The sequence below is a fragment of the Cynoglossus semilaevis genome, chromosome 7, assembly GCF_000523025.1.
Source record: "Cynoglossus semilaevis isolate Cse_v1.0 chromosome 7, Cse_v1.0, whole genome shotgun sequence".
Taxonomy (NCBI): domain Eukaryota; kingdom Metazoa; phylum Chordata; class Actinopteri; order Pleuronectiformes; family Cynoglossidae; genus Cynoglossus; species Cynoglossus semilaevis.
The window spans coordinates 9,854,128-9,871,440 of NC_024313.1; the positions used below are offsets into that span (position 1 = coordinate 9,854,128).

At 42.7% G+C, this 17,313-nt stretch overlaps 1 protein-coding gene across 15 annotated transcripts in view; it reads right to left on the bottom strand.

Moving 5' to 3' along the window:
• The window catches only part of afdna (afadin, adherens junction formation factor a), a 60,132-nt gene that overhangs the window by 30,438 nt on the left and 12,381 nt on the right, over positions 1 to 17,313 (bottom strand). For 9 of the 15 annotated variants that reach the window (XM_017033662.2, XM_017033651.2, XM_025057126.1 and 6 more), the window contains exons 2-11: positions 7,611 to 7,806; positions 7,379 to 7,491; positions 7,093 to 7,250; positions 6,779 to 6,936; positions 6,370 to 6,527; positions 5,341 to 5,425; positions 4,857 to 5,003; positions 3,143 to 3,187; positions 2,207 to 2,301; positions 1,680 to 1,927 (exon numbers count right to left, since the gene is read on the bottom strand). In XM_017033662.2, the coding sequence (XP_016889151.1) occupies positions 1,680 to 1,927; positions 2,207 to 2,301; positions 3,143 to 3,187; positions 4,857 to 5,003; positions 5,341 to 5,425; positions 6,370 to 6,527; positions 6,779 to 6,936; positions 7,093 to 7,250; positions 7,379 to 7,491; positions 7,611 to 7,806 (1,403 nt within the window). The remainder of the gene's footprint in view (positions 1 to 1,679; positions 1,928 to 2,206; positions 2,302 to 3,142; positions 3,188 to 4,856; positions 5,004 to 5,340; positions 5,426 to 6,369; positions 6,528 to 6,778; positions 6,937 to 7,092; positions 7,251 to 7,378; positions 7,492 to 7,610; positions 7,807 to 17,313) is intronic. The other 6 variants (XM_025057119.1, XM_017033661.2, XM_017033663.2 and 3 more) reach the window with 4 other exon arrangements.

A 17,313-nucleotide genomic window follows, 5' to 3' on the forward strand; every position in this document is an offset into this window, starting at 1 on the left:
GATGGATCCAAATCATAACATAACAGCCAAAGGTTTGAGAAGGAACACCAGAAAGAAAATATGGTTTCTCCAGGAGCTCCACCCGGTTAACAGCCACTAACTAGCAACAATGAGTCAATGACATTAACGTCAGTCAACAAAACCAGAAACTTTCAGACTCATCGTTTGATTTATATCCATCAGGACTAACGCGTTCCCAGTTTGATCATCTTCTGGGCATCTCAGACTTTTCTGTCATTGAACTATGACTGTCTGACTATTATTTTATTTTTTTAGGGAGAAAAAGTGGTACACTTTTTATACATTTGTATTTCAGAACCAATTGTGGTTAATGAAGAAATATTTCTTCTGAACAACAGGTTCTTATTTAGTTTTCTGTCAGTCCAATGAATTGCTACAATAAAGGTTTGATGAAAAATATTGTTGATTGATTGATTGATCCTGATTTCTGGGGTGTTTTCTCAGAAAGATGGTCCAACTAAGCCTGGGCAGAAGATTAATGTTCCAAACACTCATATGCAACACGTTCATCTGCCAGAACCTGGTTCCAAATCTGCTTTGACTTTAAGAACCTGCCGTCGTGCCAAACTGCGGCTGTGAACATCACGATGTGTCGTCCCCAGTTTGACAGAACGCCACATGTCTGTGAGGCTGAACGTTGGAGAGCTGCCCGGAAAACCACAGGGATCCAGATCCGCAACGTCAGACTCACTTTTCAGACTTGAGGTGACACAGAGTCGCACAGAGTGGACTTTTTGTGACTCCACAGACATTTTGTCTAAATTTGTATCAAACCAACAAAATAAACAACCCAGAGCTTAATGTTCTACAGTTATATGACGGCGTAATGGACTTTGTATAAGACGAGAAGATAAACAACACTTTTAGACATGTGACACCAAGAGAGTCAATCACCTGTTCTCAAGAATGAAACCTTTTGAAACATGTTTCCAAATAATTCCTCTGGCTACTTTTTAGACTTTAATGAATAACTTTTTCTTAATTCAACCTCCTGTGGCTGTCTTTTAGATTCAAATGTTATTTAGGTCAAGTCTTAGATGAACTTTCACATGTTTCTTGTCTAATTTTCATGACTTGTGGATGAGGAGCAGGTCCTGAAGAATATACGGACCACACTGCGATTTCACGTCCCAACAACTCAAAAATAACGTACACGTGATCCACAGCTCCTCACCAACAGCCTCCGTCAACATTCCTTATTCAACTGAGTTTGAGTCTCAGACAAGTTTAAGTTCAAAGGTTAAATGACTTACACACGTTCGCCTCCTTCCTTGATGTCAGTCACCCATTACAAAAAAGTCAGATTTCAAAGCTCTGTTTCTCTCCACATCCCAAATCCTTCCTGCCGTATTCTTTGCTTTTTTCTTTCTTTTCACTAACTGTGTGTGAAACGGCAGCAGCAGCAGCAGCAGCAGCGGGAGGCCACACCCAACACCATGCTGATCAGATTAGAGGGCGGCCCGTCTGCCTTAACCCTAGACCTCCGCCTCTCCTCTCATTTGCCTTGTTTTCCCAAACCCAGATTTTCCTCCTCCCTCACAGCCTTCATCGTTCACACAGCCTGCCAAACTCCAAACCTCACCCTCTCCTCCCCCGTCCTACCAAAACACAGTTATTCTTTTCTTAAAAGTCGGAACCGAGATGACAAGGACACTCACCCCTTGTGTCGGCTCCTCATCATGGCGGTCGGATCTCTCTTCCCTCCCTGGTCAAACATCGGATCCACAAATTTAAAGACGTGAGCCGAACCGAACTGCAGGGTGGAGCCTGGACGCAGCACCGTTGTCTCAGAGATGCGTTGGCCGTCAACAAAGGTGTCGGCGTCGGGTCCGTGCGGCGTCACAGTCACCATGCCCTCGCTGTGCATCAGGTTACAGTGATGTGGGAGGATCCCTGGACCTAGCAGCTGCAGAATTATTACAGAGTTCAGTATAAAACCTTCCATATATCGTCATGCCTATAGTATTCCAACATATTATTTTTGCCACTGTATCGTGATATGTATCGTATAACCAGATTCTTGCCAACACAAACCCATATTTCTCATCGTGCTTAAGTCAAACCCAGAAACTTTTAGCTTCTCTGACTTGTTCCAATTTTTTTATGTGGTGAATGAAACTTTTCTGGCCTCTAACTACACTGACAGGAAACTAATTAAACTAATTTTACCCGTGGCTGTGTTTACCTGAATGGCTCCGTCATCTGTACAGTCTGAGCCGACCTCAGTGATGCTGTGCTGAAGGCGGTAAAGCTTTGGTTTGTCCCTGGAGTCTGAGCCGTCTGGACAAAACAAAACACTTTAAATTAGCCTGAGGGTAGGAACGACCAGAGCAACAGGTCCATAAAAAAAACTGTGGCTCAGTTAAAATAAAACATGACCTGCTTCGTCAGGCTGTGGCTGTGTGTAGAGCTATCTATGGACACTATTCAACCTTGGTAACCAACTCGCTGTGTAATATTTCCTTTGACATTTCAAAGAATGACCAACACAGACAAAACTATGTTTTTTTAAATATTGCAGCTTTGATCCAAGGACTATTTAAAAAAAAAAAAAATCTTTATAATATCTATCACAATCCACAGACTTGAAAATTGAATTTTCTTGTTGCTATGATGTAAAAAACCTACTCTACTCCATGTGTTACCGACATCATTGAAGTCTGTACCGTTTGCGTGGCCGTAAGTGCAGTTAATGATTATTAGTAAATGGCAGTTTAGTAAAAGCAAAGCAGCAGATTAGCTCACTGAAGAAAAGCCACAGCTAAGAGCAAAATGCTAAAGGAAACGCTAATGACACCTTTTAGAAGACGGTCTGAGGTTTTGGGTCATAAGACCATAAAAAAAGCTTTATAAAAAATGTAAAAAAAAACAAACAAACAAAAAAAAAACCCCAACTCAACAGCTTTATAAAAATGTAACGAGTAAAGAGAGGGCAGGCGTACGGAAGTTGCCGGGAAAACTACGCAATTGACAGAAAATTTAGGACACTAATTTACTTGTGACACAAGGTCAATATTTGAATATTTTGGGGGGTGGGTCAAGTCAGGACTCCCCCAGAGTTCTCCCATCCAACATTGCAACACACACAGATCAGATCAAGTATTGTGGTTGTTGTTGTTACCTTCATGGTGCCGATAAGCGTAGTAGGCATAGTGATTCCCTCTCCCTAGTCAGGCAGACAGGCAGGTAGGTAGGTAGGTAGGCAGGCGGGTGCAGAGGAAGGAGGAGGAGGAGGACGAGGACACATGCACGAGCACACACACACACACACAGACAGACACACACGATGCACCCAACATAAGAAAGCAGGAAAGAAAAAGAGACAAAGCAATGGGTAAAAATGCAGCGAGGAGGAAAATAAATGCAGCGTTGTTGACCGGTTATTAACAAATATGTACACACACACCAACACATAAACAAACACACACTATCACCTGAAGTCAAAGTCATTGGATTATACCAGCTGACTGTAGCAGGTAAACATTTGAATCCATTTTTTTTTTTTTTGTATTTTGTCTTTTACCTCTCTATCAAATCACACCTTCATCATCTGGATCTTAACAAAGAATTAAACCATACTTAAAAACACGCATTCTCATACAAACACACACACTCACAGACAGTGTTCCACAAAAGTGAAAAAGCAAACTATGAAGTTCAATCTTTGACCTGTTCCCACAGACAGTGGCCCAGTGTTAGGTCTCTGTGTTAGTACATTTCTCCAACAACATGTCACTGTTACAGATGATCTGACCCATAGACTATGTATAAGATACTGGACGAAGCATTTAGGCACCAGGGGGCGACCACATAATATTTGGTGGATTTTTAAACGTCAAAATTCTGATCTAATTAAATGGGTAAAATGAAAATAGTCAACAGAGCAGAGTAATGTCTCAGAGTTGACTGATTGTGTTGACAGATGAAAACATTTGCCTCAGCGGTAAACAAAAACACTGCGTCCATGTTTTATATACAGTCTATGATCAGACCTGAGAAGTCGATGATTAAACAAAGGGAGAGAAAAACCAGGAAGAAGATGAAGAGGAGAAAACAACAAGGCTGAGCAGCAGGAGACGAGCTGTTAGGGCTGGATGTGTGGTCCTCACATGGGCGGGGGAGAGGGTGAGGGTGGCAGCTGCAGGTATAATAACTGTAATTGTATATAATGTACATTATGTAATATAATTAGATAAAAATGTAAATAATGTAGATTACAATTATAATAATTCAAAACATTTCTCCTCTGTCTTCTTCTTCTCCTTCAACCCTTTCAATACACCGCTTTAATCAGTGTAGGTTCAAAGATGAAGAAAGAAATGTTTAAATCAAAATACACAACCATAAAACTATTTGACCTGAACTTTTAATACTAACTACTTCAGCTAAAATACTGAAGTAGTAATAAATAAATAAAACAAGAACTCAAAACAGCATCAGGAACTAATATAGAGTTCCTCAGTTCTCTCCTCCTGCTGCGGCTTTTTCACACGGAATATTGGTGTGTGCGTGTGTGTGTGTGTCAGTGGCTGTTCTGGTAGCAGCAGCAGAAACCACAGAACAGCTGGGAACCATAATGTGATTCACTCACCTCAGCAGAGCGACAGTGTCAGAGCCTGCTGGTCACTGACTGTAACTACATCTAGCCCGTGTGTATCACTCCACTGACTCACTTTCCTCTTCCTCTGCTGCTGCCCGTGTGTATCACTCCACTGACTCACTCTCCTCTTCCTCTGCTGCTGCTGCTACTATAAAGGCTAATTTAACTCCCACACCTGGATGCTGAGGATGCGATATCAACGACCCAGACGTGGTGTGGGTGGTGGGGGTCTTACCTGGGCTCAGCTCCACCAGATAAGGCAGTTTCTCGGGCGGCAGTAAAGTGCTACCATCCTTGGCTCTGATTCCCTTGTCATCCAACTTCCTTCCCTTCCTCGCCTGGTAGTCAGGAGGTCTCTTCTTCAGCTGGAACACCCGCGCCCCTGATGGAAGGTCAGAACAGTCACAGTAAGACAACTAAGTTCAACTAAAAAATAGATGTGTAGTTTGAAAAAGGGAAACATGATGTCACTTTTTTAGAATTTTCTTTCACATTGAATTTTTTAAAAATGTTTAATTAATGTGTTTGCAAACTGCAGTCTCACCGTTCATACAGCCCAAATGTAACTCTAAGGTCCAAGACTTTGATCAGTGTGTGAGCAGTGGTGAGGTGTAATGACTGTAGAGCAGCAGGAGGGGGCAGAACACACCCTCACAACAGCAGGTCCAGAGTCTGTGAAGTGCTGATAATTACATGTGATGTAGTGTGTGTGTGTGTACCTCTGTCTGTGGGCCAGTCTCTGAAGATCTGCAGCGGACACTCACAGTCGTCCAAAATCACGTCCTTCCCTGATTTATCGTCCTGCTGCAGAATCAACGACAAAGAAACGGAAAGATTGATGGAAAAGAAATATTTCCTAAGAAAACAAATAAACTACAAATGTCAGATTTACAGCATTTAAAGACAATGTGTAGGTTTGTTTAGCATATGAGAATGTGAACACATTAAGGAAACATTTACAGAACAACAAAAAATGCAGCTAAAAAGAACAATTTTACGTTCACCAAAACATAACAGAAACACAGTGACGTCTGTGAGGCTCCATTCACCAGCGCTGATGATATTTTTGATATTGCTCAGCCTTATGTCATTTCATCTCTGGTCTCATCAGCAAATTGCATCTGACTATCAACAGTCTGTGCATGTGCGTGTGAGTGTGTGTTTTCTCCATAATGACTGCAGTGTTACTGGACATGATGGTCCACGTGAGAGTGGCTCTGGTTGGACGAGGCTGACTGGAGCTTCATCACCATCACACACTGACGCAGCAGCAGCAGCGTTCTGTTTCAGTCTGCTGTATGACAGAGGTTTGTGTGTTCGTGTGAGAAATTATGCGTAGGTTCCTGTGACCGTGACCTTGAGCGACCTCTGTGTTGCCTCTCCGAAGGATGACAGGGCTGTTTATTGATGAGATAGTAGGTTAAAGGTCATGTATGGTGGAGACATGAGAGGGTGAAGGTTTGGTGCGGTTACAAAATTATTTTATTTTATCATTTCTATTTCTTCATAAGAATCTTTTCTTATTAGAAATTGTGTTTATCTAATCTCTGGCTTCTGATTGGTTGCTGAAAATATTCAAAGTCAAAAAGGAGGGAATTGAACTTGGTCCAGCTGTAATGGAGTCACTACTGTCAATGTGAAAACCACTGACTGTGTTAGAAGATGATGATGATGATGATGATGGACGGACATGCTCCACCACAGAGCGTAAAGACACCATTAGCAGTTAGGCTAATAGTTATTGTTACCCTGGCGATGCAGTACTCTCTGGGGTTTTCCTTCTCCAGTCCATACTTCTCCAGCGCCTCCACGACAGCAAAGTCGGCCGTGTCTCTGGTGGACAACAGGATGGTCTTGTATGGGATGTTGGGCTTCAAGCTGTCGGCGTAAATCCGCAAAGTCCCTCCTGCGTAAGAACAATAACATATTTTTAAATGGCTGCGGGCTGCAGTGATGTGGCCTACAGTGAAGTGGACAGTACAATAAGAAGTGTGATAAATAATCATATATATATATGGGTCACATGTGAGCACATATCTGACTCTGGTTCTTTCGTCTACAGCTTGACCATCGTGTAAGACTGTCTATGAAAATGTGACAGGCCTGAAGTAGACCAGTGAACACAACTGATGAAGTCCTGCTGACAGCTTCACGGACCTGAGTCTGGCCTCCCATCACTGCTCATGAACTCCTGCATGCGTTTCTCCAGCTTCTGCTGACGTCTCCTCTTCATCACCACCTCCGGGTTGGAGATGGTCCTGGTGAAGCTGGTCTCAGGCATGTCCTTGTAGACCTCTGCTGCCAGCCGGTTTTCTCTGTAAGACAAAGATGGAGTGAGGTGAAACGAGACGACGAAAGACAAAAAACGAGGACAAAGGAGGAGGAGGTTGAAGCCTCCTGTGATTATCCGTCGACAAGGACCAGGAGGATACTGAAGGAGACAATGATGAATGTGTGGGTGAGATCTTTACCCGTCCTCCCGGCTGAGTGTTTGCTCATCTCCATCAGGGACTCGGGCAAACTCCTTTTCTCTCTTCTTTTCCTTCTTCTTCTCCTTCTTGGACAAAGTTCTTTTGAAATTCTGAATAACTCCATCCTTCTCCTTCTCTGGTCCATTACTTTGGCTCTTCTGGTAAAAAAACAGAGTTTTTTAGAGTCTTTTTTTTTTTGGAAAGATGTGACTAATACTCCAGTCTGGAAGAAAAGCTACATTGATTGGACCAATTAGTAAACATTAGCACAGTCTGATCAGCTGACCTTGGGCAGGATGTCGTTCTCGTTCTTCAGGACGAACCGCCCCTCTCTGTCGTCTTTGTTCCAGTTCAACTGAACGACGAGAGGCTTCTCATCCAGGTCCAGCTGACGCTCTGCTAACACAAACGCACAAACACATCAGTTAGCCAACCATGTTGACCGACTACGCCAGTACAGTTTCACTGTTTTGTTTTACGCTTCAACAGGTCACGACAATGAACTCTAAGGAACTGACCTCCACTGACGTGAACTTCGTACAGAGAGTATTTTGGCGATGACAGCATCCTCATGTCTGGTCTGAACTTCTCCGCTAACGTCTCGATGACGTCCTGCGTTGTGGCTGTGCTGGAAACTCTGATGCACTTGGTGGCAAAGTTGCCGGCAACCCGATCCTGGAAGTAGAACCTCATCACGCCATGGAACTCCAAGTCCTGTAAAAAAAAAATTAAAATAAAATTAAATAATCAAAACTCTTAAGAAGAAACCAGAGAGTTGTTGCAGTTCCACACAGTCTTAGACCTGGTGCTGTGTTTATTTGTGTAGTTAGCAGGATTAGCGTAGTCCTGTAGCACATATATACCCAGTATTAAATGGTATACCTCTCAAATTAAACATTTTTTTCTGCAGTTTCAAACTCATCTGGTTTTGAGCTGTAAATGTTTTAAACACACTGCTGTCGAGGAGTACAGACACAGAACAAAAACCAAAAGATAACAGAGGAAGAATTTGAAGATTTTGAGAATTCTTTAAACTTTTTTTTTCCTACAATCCCTGACACCCAGTCTTTGTGGGTCATCAATTTCATCAACCAAAGAAGTCTCTCATCTGTGTCTGAAGGTAAAATTCAGCAGCTACGACTGCCTGTGGAATGGCTCGGAGCCAGGAAGGAGACTACGTCAGGGTGACAGTGAAAGTTTCCCATCATTCCCCGACCTGGACGCTCCATCTACGTCAGCAACAACGCCTCAGCCTCACTGACACGGTGTCTTAAAGGCCCGACGCCATCTGAAAGTCTCAGAATAAATTTGGAGACAATTTTTTTTTAAAGTAAGCGTGTAATTTGCGCCATTTGGTGCTCACAGATTTACAATGAAAGCCACTGAGATAATGACTCAGATTTACTTGGGTTTAAGTGCAGCTTCTGTTTCGAGGAAATTCCTATTTCCCTATAATTAGAACCAAATGACACACTTCCTCCCACCTACTAACCCACAAAATAAAACCTTAGCACTAGCAGTGTTTTCAGCATTCTAACCTAGTTCACACACACACACACATGGACACGCACACACACATAGCAGAGATGATAAACACTACATGTGTGTTTACTTCAGGCTGCTGCAGTTTCTGTCCTTATGAAGTAGTTCAACTAGAATATTTTTATTTTATACTCAACATGTTCTGATATGATTCTGTGGCAGAGAACGTCAGCATCACATCGTCCAACGTTATTATTATTATTAGTATTATTGATACTCAACAGACTGTAGATAGACTGTAGATAGACTGTTTCTACTCTTAATCATATTTATATTATATAATATATATATTATATTATATATTTATATAAGTGGTTACTAACAGGTGTCAAATCCTCTAATAAAAACTGTGTTGTACTTAGACATGTTCAGGGTGTTTTGTTAAAGTTGTTTTTTTTACGTACAAAAGATTCTAAAGTATATGATCCCTTATTACAGGTTACTGTTTGTGTGTGTGTGTGTGTGAGACCTAGAGCAGCGGCGACAGACTGTGACCAGGGTGATCTGAGGTGATCTGGTGAGAAGCTCTAAAGCATTCTTAACTAGATTAATTCTACACGGTCTTCGTCCTCTGATGGCCTCACTCTCACACCGGGTCTGACACATGTAGGAGAACCCGCTGTTACTACAGTGAACTGACCGTCACCGAGTTCATGACGGATCAATGACGGTACTTCAATCACATCCACTGACTCTGAAATAACATGCCAGCAGTTACACTCAGAGATTCTCTGACACGTTCACATTACAGAGCTGCCGAAGTATGACTGTTAATGATGACGACCATGACATGCAGATATAATGTTGAAATGTTGAAATAAAACTTTTAAAAAAAATAAAATCAGAAACTGGAGTGAAATTGTTGGTTTTACAGCTGCTCCTGAAAAAGACTTTCAGGTGTAGTGTAGAGAATAGAAATCACCACAATAGGACAGGATAAGAATCTGATGATACGTATCACTGCACAGAATCTGACGATACGTATCACGACACGGGGTAACAATACAGTATGTTGCCATATGCTGTGATACTATAGGCAACATGATATAATGAGTATTTGTTAACTATTATTTAGTATCTATCTTTTCTTACACTTCTAATTACAAATGCTATAAACAGAGCCGAGTACAAATGAAATACTGTCCCAAATATTTAACTGGTTAAACCAGATTACTGGTTCCTCCTCCCTCCTCCTCCTCCCACTGTGTTTGACAGAGACTAGTGTGAGCACAGTTTCGATTGGACGTGGGTGGAGCTGGGAGTGTGTCTGTGTAAGAGTGTGTGTTTTGTGATTCACGACTGGAATGTGGGTCGTCGCTGCTTTAGCCTTGTGTCAGCGATACCGTTTCTGTGGAGACAGCAGTCCACTCTGGGTGGACGACAGTTCACACAGTCTCACCAGGTCAAGTCCAGCCCAGCAGGAAACACCGGCCCCTACACCTGCGGGACATGGTACAGCCCGACTGACTCACTCATCTGCAGCTTATCACTCATTCCCACAGCCACATGTTGATACCGCTGGCTCTGTACAATCAACTAGTGGTCGGAGGTTTAAATACAACACAAAAATGAACCAGCACTAAATTAATACTTCAATGTTAATAAAAATTTAAATGCAACACAGAAATGAACCAACGCTAAATTAATACTTCAGTGTTAATAAAAATAATCGACACAGCATCGTAAAACTACATAACAGGACAAACCTAAAATATAAAGATTTGAACTGTTCCTTTAACAGAATAAATTACAATAGAGTCATTGCGGTAGTCAACCCCAATATTTGGGATGACTGAACTGTTCCTCTGACACTCGTGTCAGGGTTTGAACACAGGCTGTCGTCATCGTGTTGTACTCTTGTCATCTTAAGGAGCTCATTCAGATTAATCAAACAGAACCCAGTGTCACAGAGACGAGGCCAACGCAACACTCTGTGTCAGTGTGTCATCAAAACAACAGGCGGAACAGAAACCTGTAGAACACACCGTCAGTCAAACTCGCCGTCAGGCGCAGACGAATCAGCTGTTTGGTGCTGGACGCCTTCTGTCAGTGTGGGAATGTACGACGTGATGGATCAAGGGTTAGGAGCTAATTCACCAGAGTGTTTGTTAATCATAGTGTGTGTGTTTATACTATGAAGTGAAGGTTTCCTGAAAATACTCCACGGTGAGTTTTTTCAGCTCCTTTTACTGTCAAAATCACTCAGATGAGGTTGGAACAGAGCAAAACCAGATGAGATTCAAACGGCTTCAGACTAGGAACATAGTACTGGGGAGATTTTAGCACCGGGAACTGTTTTCCACTGCAAGAAACCAGAAAGACCACCAGCACTGTTGTATTCAACCGATGTGAAGGGACATTAGTTCCAACGTTGGGTTTTGGTCAAAGAGCCTCAATTAATCAGCCAGGCATTAAATAACTAACCACAGCCTGGCCCCCTGACCCATAATCACACTCTTCACACAACAAGGGTCAAAGCCTTTGTGCCCAAACTGGAAACTGGACAAGATGTCCCCTTTGAACTGCTGTGTCAACTGAGGACACCCCCGGAAGATGAATGGAAGGAGAAGAACCTTGATGTGGTGTCCGAACAGTTCTGTTTTTTTTCTTTTTCTAAGGGTGGGGGGTAAGGAGGGGTGCAGTGAGGGTGGAAGAGGGATCGACAACTTCAGACAAGGAACAGTACATCACAGATCTGCCAGAACTGGGAATCAAACCAGTCGTCATACCGTTGAATTTAATCTCCTTTTTTTTTTTTATCGTTCCAATTAGTTTTGCGACTAAAAATGCATCCACCGTGGATAAATTTGTTTGGATGATCGTTATCCTGACTACCAATACCAGCATCACCCTAACACCTCAGGGGTCAAAGGTCTTGGGAGAGAAGGTTAAAGGTCCTTATCCTGACTACCAATCCCAGCATAACACCTCAGGGGTCAAAAGTCTTGGGAGAGGAGGTTAAAGGTCACATCTGTGCATGTACTACATATAAAAAGAGAGTGGGTGAACCCTGACTCACTGGTTGTAAAATTTTCTTCACATTGTTCTTCTTTCTGTGTAAAGAAATACCAAACAACTATGTTGTTAGCTTTAATTTACTTTGTACATGTGTATTTCATTTTTTTAACGTTGTTTTGAAATGACAGAGTTATTCCCACTTCCATGGGAATTCTCACAGCCACTCCTCTAATCACTCTGAGTAAACTGAGTGGAATCTCCTGCTGGGCACAGTGAGGTTCCACAGCGATAAAACAACAACGACAACAACACAAATAGCTGTTAGCAGTCAGGAAGTGAAATCAGTAACTTCGCACCATTGACAGTGTCTACAGAGGCTGAGAGAAACCGGACATAGTTCTGTCACGAAAGCCGTCCCACAAATCACTGTGGGGACAATGTGCGTCCTGTATGACACAGCTGGAATTACAGGATGCGTTACAGTCGTTGGACCGGAGTAGTTACAGACACTACGGCTGAACCAAAAAGTCTGTCCATAGGCTTCAGAAACAAATTTATTCACAGAAATGTCTGAAATACAAGTAACAACTGCGAACACATCATCGTGCAGCTAGTTCCTTGGACCAGCAGACCTCTAACCAGGTACAGTGTCAAGTAGGATGTGAATCTGTTTTTAGTCTACATTTAAATATTTCAAATGCTGCTGTTTGTATAAGAATAATTTAATGACCAGGGCTGACCTCAAACACAAGAAATCACTTTTCAGCGGCGGTGACCAGAGCAGGAGTTTTTACATCTGACGTCATTCCTGATGTCATTCCCAACGCAACCCAACCTGGGATTTGTGGACAGGGTGGTATCAAATCCAGAGCCTTTTGGTGGCCACTGCTGCCCCACCACAGCTGGAGAAGTGTGTGTGTGTGTGTTATCAGGTGTTGGAGAAACTGACCAGAGGCAGTCTGGTCTGCGTGGAGACGGACCCTGGTGAGTGAGTTTGAGAGGCTAAAGACGAAACACTTCATGTCATTGGATGACGCCCACTAAAGAGCAGAAGATCAGAACAGCAGCAACAATAACTCTTCTTTTATAGAACCCAACAAATGCCAAACAATAAATATGCAAATCAAAAAAATCAAAAAAATAAAGTTGCAATTCACTGCTCGACCTGAAGGATTTTTTGTTCCGTTCTCTTCCTTGAGATCCGACTGAACTGTTATATGGAAATAATTAACACAATAAATCGTCTCCTTTGAAAAATCCCCAGCTCTTGAAGCCTAATCTCACTCTGGTGACTTCTCTGTTCTGAGGCATCATCCATTAAAGTCTGGTGTTTAACCAGTCTATTCTTACTCTCTTCCTTCAACCAATTAGAGACAACCATGACTAATCTAAAATTAAAAAAAAAAAAGTTTAACCTTTGTTTCCAAGGAGACACAGAGTACCTGTGTTTTTTTTTTAACCAGGTTGGAGCAGAAGAATTTAGAAGAGAAGGGAGAGGAGGGCCCCGGATGATGACCACTGGGGAATGAGAATAGATTCCAGCTGCTGTGCGTCATCCTCGCTCTCCTCCACACCGACGAAGATGAACATGAGCCTAATAAAATGAACCTGGTTCCTGAGTCAATATTTTTGCAGCCCCACCTGCAGTAACATGGAACAATTCCACCTTAAGCCCCGTGTCTAAGGTCAGATGGAGTGAGGTTTAAAAGGACGAGACGAAAAAAAGTCCTCAGATCCCAGCAGAGACAAGAGGCACAGGAGACAGACTGAGGAGGAGGAGGAGGAGTGGGAACAAGACGAAGAATCCCATCACAGGGACCAAGGGAAAATACCTCAATCATTCCTTCAACAGTCAAACCATATCCACAGTTTTTAATATCCTGCTGCTCATCATAAGAAATGTCCACTCTCTGTCTGGGATTTCACAATAAAAACTGTAGCCAAGATAAAACACCAGACACGTTTTAACATCTACCATCTATCATTTTAATCTCTAAAAACAGGGCTTAAAAAAACAGCTGCTCAAACTTCAACTTTTTCTAACAGTTAATTACAAATGTGTCGTGTTTTATATTGTTTTTTCAAAGTTTGGAGCTGATAAACTTTTAGATGGATCGCGCTCCTTTTATTTACATACAAAAACATTTGGCTAATGTACAAACAGCTAAACAACAAAACATAATGGATATTGTTTTTTTAAGAGAAATTTTCTTCAATCTGTTTCAAGTTTTTTTATGCATTTTCTGACTGATCTGACACTCAAAGCTGTACTTAATGCATTCTACACCATTTTCCCCCAAACATCTCACCAGGGTCAATGGAACATTTGGACTTAATTTCTGTCCTCTGCGTTTCTATAAAAAAAGCTACATTTTCCGGGAATTAAAATTTTAAATCTGTATCGAATCATATTTCACATTCCAGTTTCATGACCTAACTAATCTGGAATGAATAGTGTTTTCCTGTGGACCCCAAACAACCTGATCCACCGGGGGAAACAAAGGCGGCCGGCGAGAGCCTGTTGAACTAAATTAAAGAGCCAGAGTTCACAGAGCTCTGTGGCGCTAAAGAAAAGACTCTTTGTTTCAGGTGAGTTTCTGCTCTTGGTATCGAGTCGTGCAGCCTCCACCCATGTCCACCAGGAGCGCCCCGTCACTGTGACACACAGAGGCATTGTGGGGAAACAGGGGGGGGGGCGACATTATGTTCTGGACGCTGCAGTGACACCAGGCCCACAAATCAGAACAAAACGCTGCGTCAAAACCTTAATGCGTGACCCACTGGGATCAAGGCTGGAAGACAGCAGTGATGGATCTCTGACAGGGCTGTCTACAAGACTGATAACGTCTGGTTACAAACACTGACACAACATGAACACGTGCGGTCCACTTGTTATCCAACCAATCTGAAGCCACCGAGGCTCCAAAAACTACAAAACCTTCCTCCATCCATGACGTCACTGAAACACAAGTGTGTAGGCTTCAGGATTTGAACCCCGTGAGAAAAAAATTGATGAATTTATTTGTCCTATCAGCTACTGTAACATAGAGAAGTTAACCTCCAATAACCTATACCACAGACTGCCACTAGGAGAGGGTAAACTGTCCTGCTGTCCATCTTTTTCCATAACAATCCTTGATGTGAAAACACAATAATAAAAAGGATATTCAGATAAAATGTAGAGGCTAAGACCGAATTGCAAAAAATACAGTATTTGTGCAAAAATGGGAAAATGAATGTCATAGAAACCAAAAAGGATATTCCTATAAAATGTAGAGGCTGAAACCAAATTTCAAAAAAAAATACAGCATTTGTGCAAAAAAGGAAAATGAATGTCACAGAAACCAAGCTAAGGAATAAAAAAACAAACCAAGAATGTAGGCAGAAACAAAGAGTAACTTGAGCAGTTCAACTGTCTTACAGTGAAACTCTGTCTGGTGCTAAGTGCTAGGTGCTAACAGTAGGTCCATAATAAGAGGAAGTGTTCACTTCTGCTCCATTTACTGTTTAATGTCCATCCTCGTTCTCACCGACTGTAAAAGAAGACGGAGAAAGTAGAGAGTGTAGAGGCGGACACAGAGGTCACGCAGGCTCCTGGGTGTGTCTCCGTCTGTGTGTGTGTGTACGGTATGTACGTACATATGTATTTACTGTACAAGATCAATAAGAACCTGCAGTTGCACGCAAAACAGCAACACGAGCATGTGCATGACCTTACAGGGCGTTTTTGAAGGTCTCGGCGTGCAGGGAATACACAAGTACCCACTGGAACCCACTGTGCACACGTGCACACAGACGCACACACTCCGAGTGGGGCGTTAAATTATGCAGGTCCACCCTCATCTCCCGCTCTCTCAGTCCTGGGAATGACTTTGCCTCAAAATAAGGGAAACATGGAGAAAACTATGAGAGCAAACGACGGAGCAGAGGAGGTCTGTCCACCACACCTCAAGGCTGGACAACAGATGTGGACTGCTCTGTCCAGAGTACACAGCGTATGTCCAGGGTGTGGCATTGGCAGCTGATGACTTTTTTTTTTATCTTAAACTGTTACATGGAAAGACCGGCTGAAAGTCACAGCATTTTAGCAGAGAACATTTGTGTCCACCTGATTTATGGACATCGATTACCGGCTCAGTTGTCCGTGATTTATCAAGTATATAAGTCATTTAATGTTACTCAGTTGTTGTGACATCCTGAGATTTACAGGTTCCATCATCTTAACACAGAAGATGTGTATAGGACATGGAGGAACTAAAGAAGTAGGCACGCTCATCAACTGTGGCGACAGACGAAGAGGTCTAAACCTATCACCACTCGGTTCTTCCAAAACTGAGCCGATCTGATCCCAGAGTTTTACTTCAACACCTACAGTTTCTACAGTTTAGGAATGTAAAAAAAATATATCGATACGCTGAAATATCACGATGTTTCATTTCACGACAACATTAAACGTTGACGCTGCTCCGGCCCGTGACCTCAGCAGGTCCACAGGAAGTCCTGTCTATGGCCTCCACAGTAATTAACTGCTGCGTCATGTAGCTGTTGAAGCTACTTTCACATGGGACTAATACCATCGGGTGTCCCGCTGAGATGGTAATGACCACAGAGGTCGTCTGTGTGTAATCTGCAGAGACAAAACTCCAGCACAAATAAAGTTAAATTCAGGCCAACGCTGTTCCTGTGTGACTGTACAGCAAATATTAAATAGGACGTTCCTGTTCTTTACCCCTGCCACCCAAGAAACCTATTTACCACAAGGCTGTGTGTTATTAAAGCTGCAGTGGGAGATGATCAACACAGACTTTGACAGCACCTTGGTTGCAAATGATAGTGAGTCATTTATCTACTCAGCAAGTGGACAGGAAGAGGAAGTCAATCAATTAGTCTGTGAGCGCAGGGCAGCCTGCAGGCTGATAAATCAATCTCCCCTCAGTGTTTACTGTCCGTCATATCTCATCCGCTAATGTTAGAACTTACACGCTGATGGGGGGGCAGGTGGAGGAAGTGGTGGGAGTGTGGGAGGGCCTACAGCAAAGTAATAAATACAGCCAGTCCCATGTCTTGCTTTTGGGATAATTAGTCTTGAATGAAAGACAGTGGTGATAAAAATAAAACAAAAACCCTGGTGCTCTGCAGATATGTTTGACCTAAAACAGTGAAACAGTCCCAAAAAGTTAGAAAGTACACAAGAACTGTTGAAGTTCATTTCCAAAGCAGCCGTCCCACTGCAGACAAACAGCTGATACTCCTGTAAATAGTAGCTGCCTGTTGTTACCCAACACCAATGGGCTGTCTGACACTGCCATGGCAACCAGCCCAGCTGGGTGTCATGTTGACATGGCGTTTGGTGGGCGGGCCGTGCCCACTTCTCAGGTGTCAGGTGGAGAGAGAGAGAGAGAGAGAGTACAGTATCGAAGAGCAGTTTAGTCCAAAGACAAATCACTGTATACACTGTAGGGAAGTGGCCCACAGTCGACTAAGAACCAACACAGCTCTGTATAAGAAAGAACTGCAGTCGTAGATAAGGCACATGACAGACACCGGCAGGGATTAGGAAATTTACAGTTTTATACGACTTAATAAATTCAGGTCTTAGAGGCTTCTTCTTTTTTTTTTAATTTCCATCGACAGGCACCAAGACGTGCTGATGAAACTCACAGATATTCAGAAACTGAGGCAACTGATGCCGCAGGAATCCAAATGAACTCATGACATCGT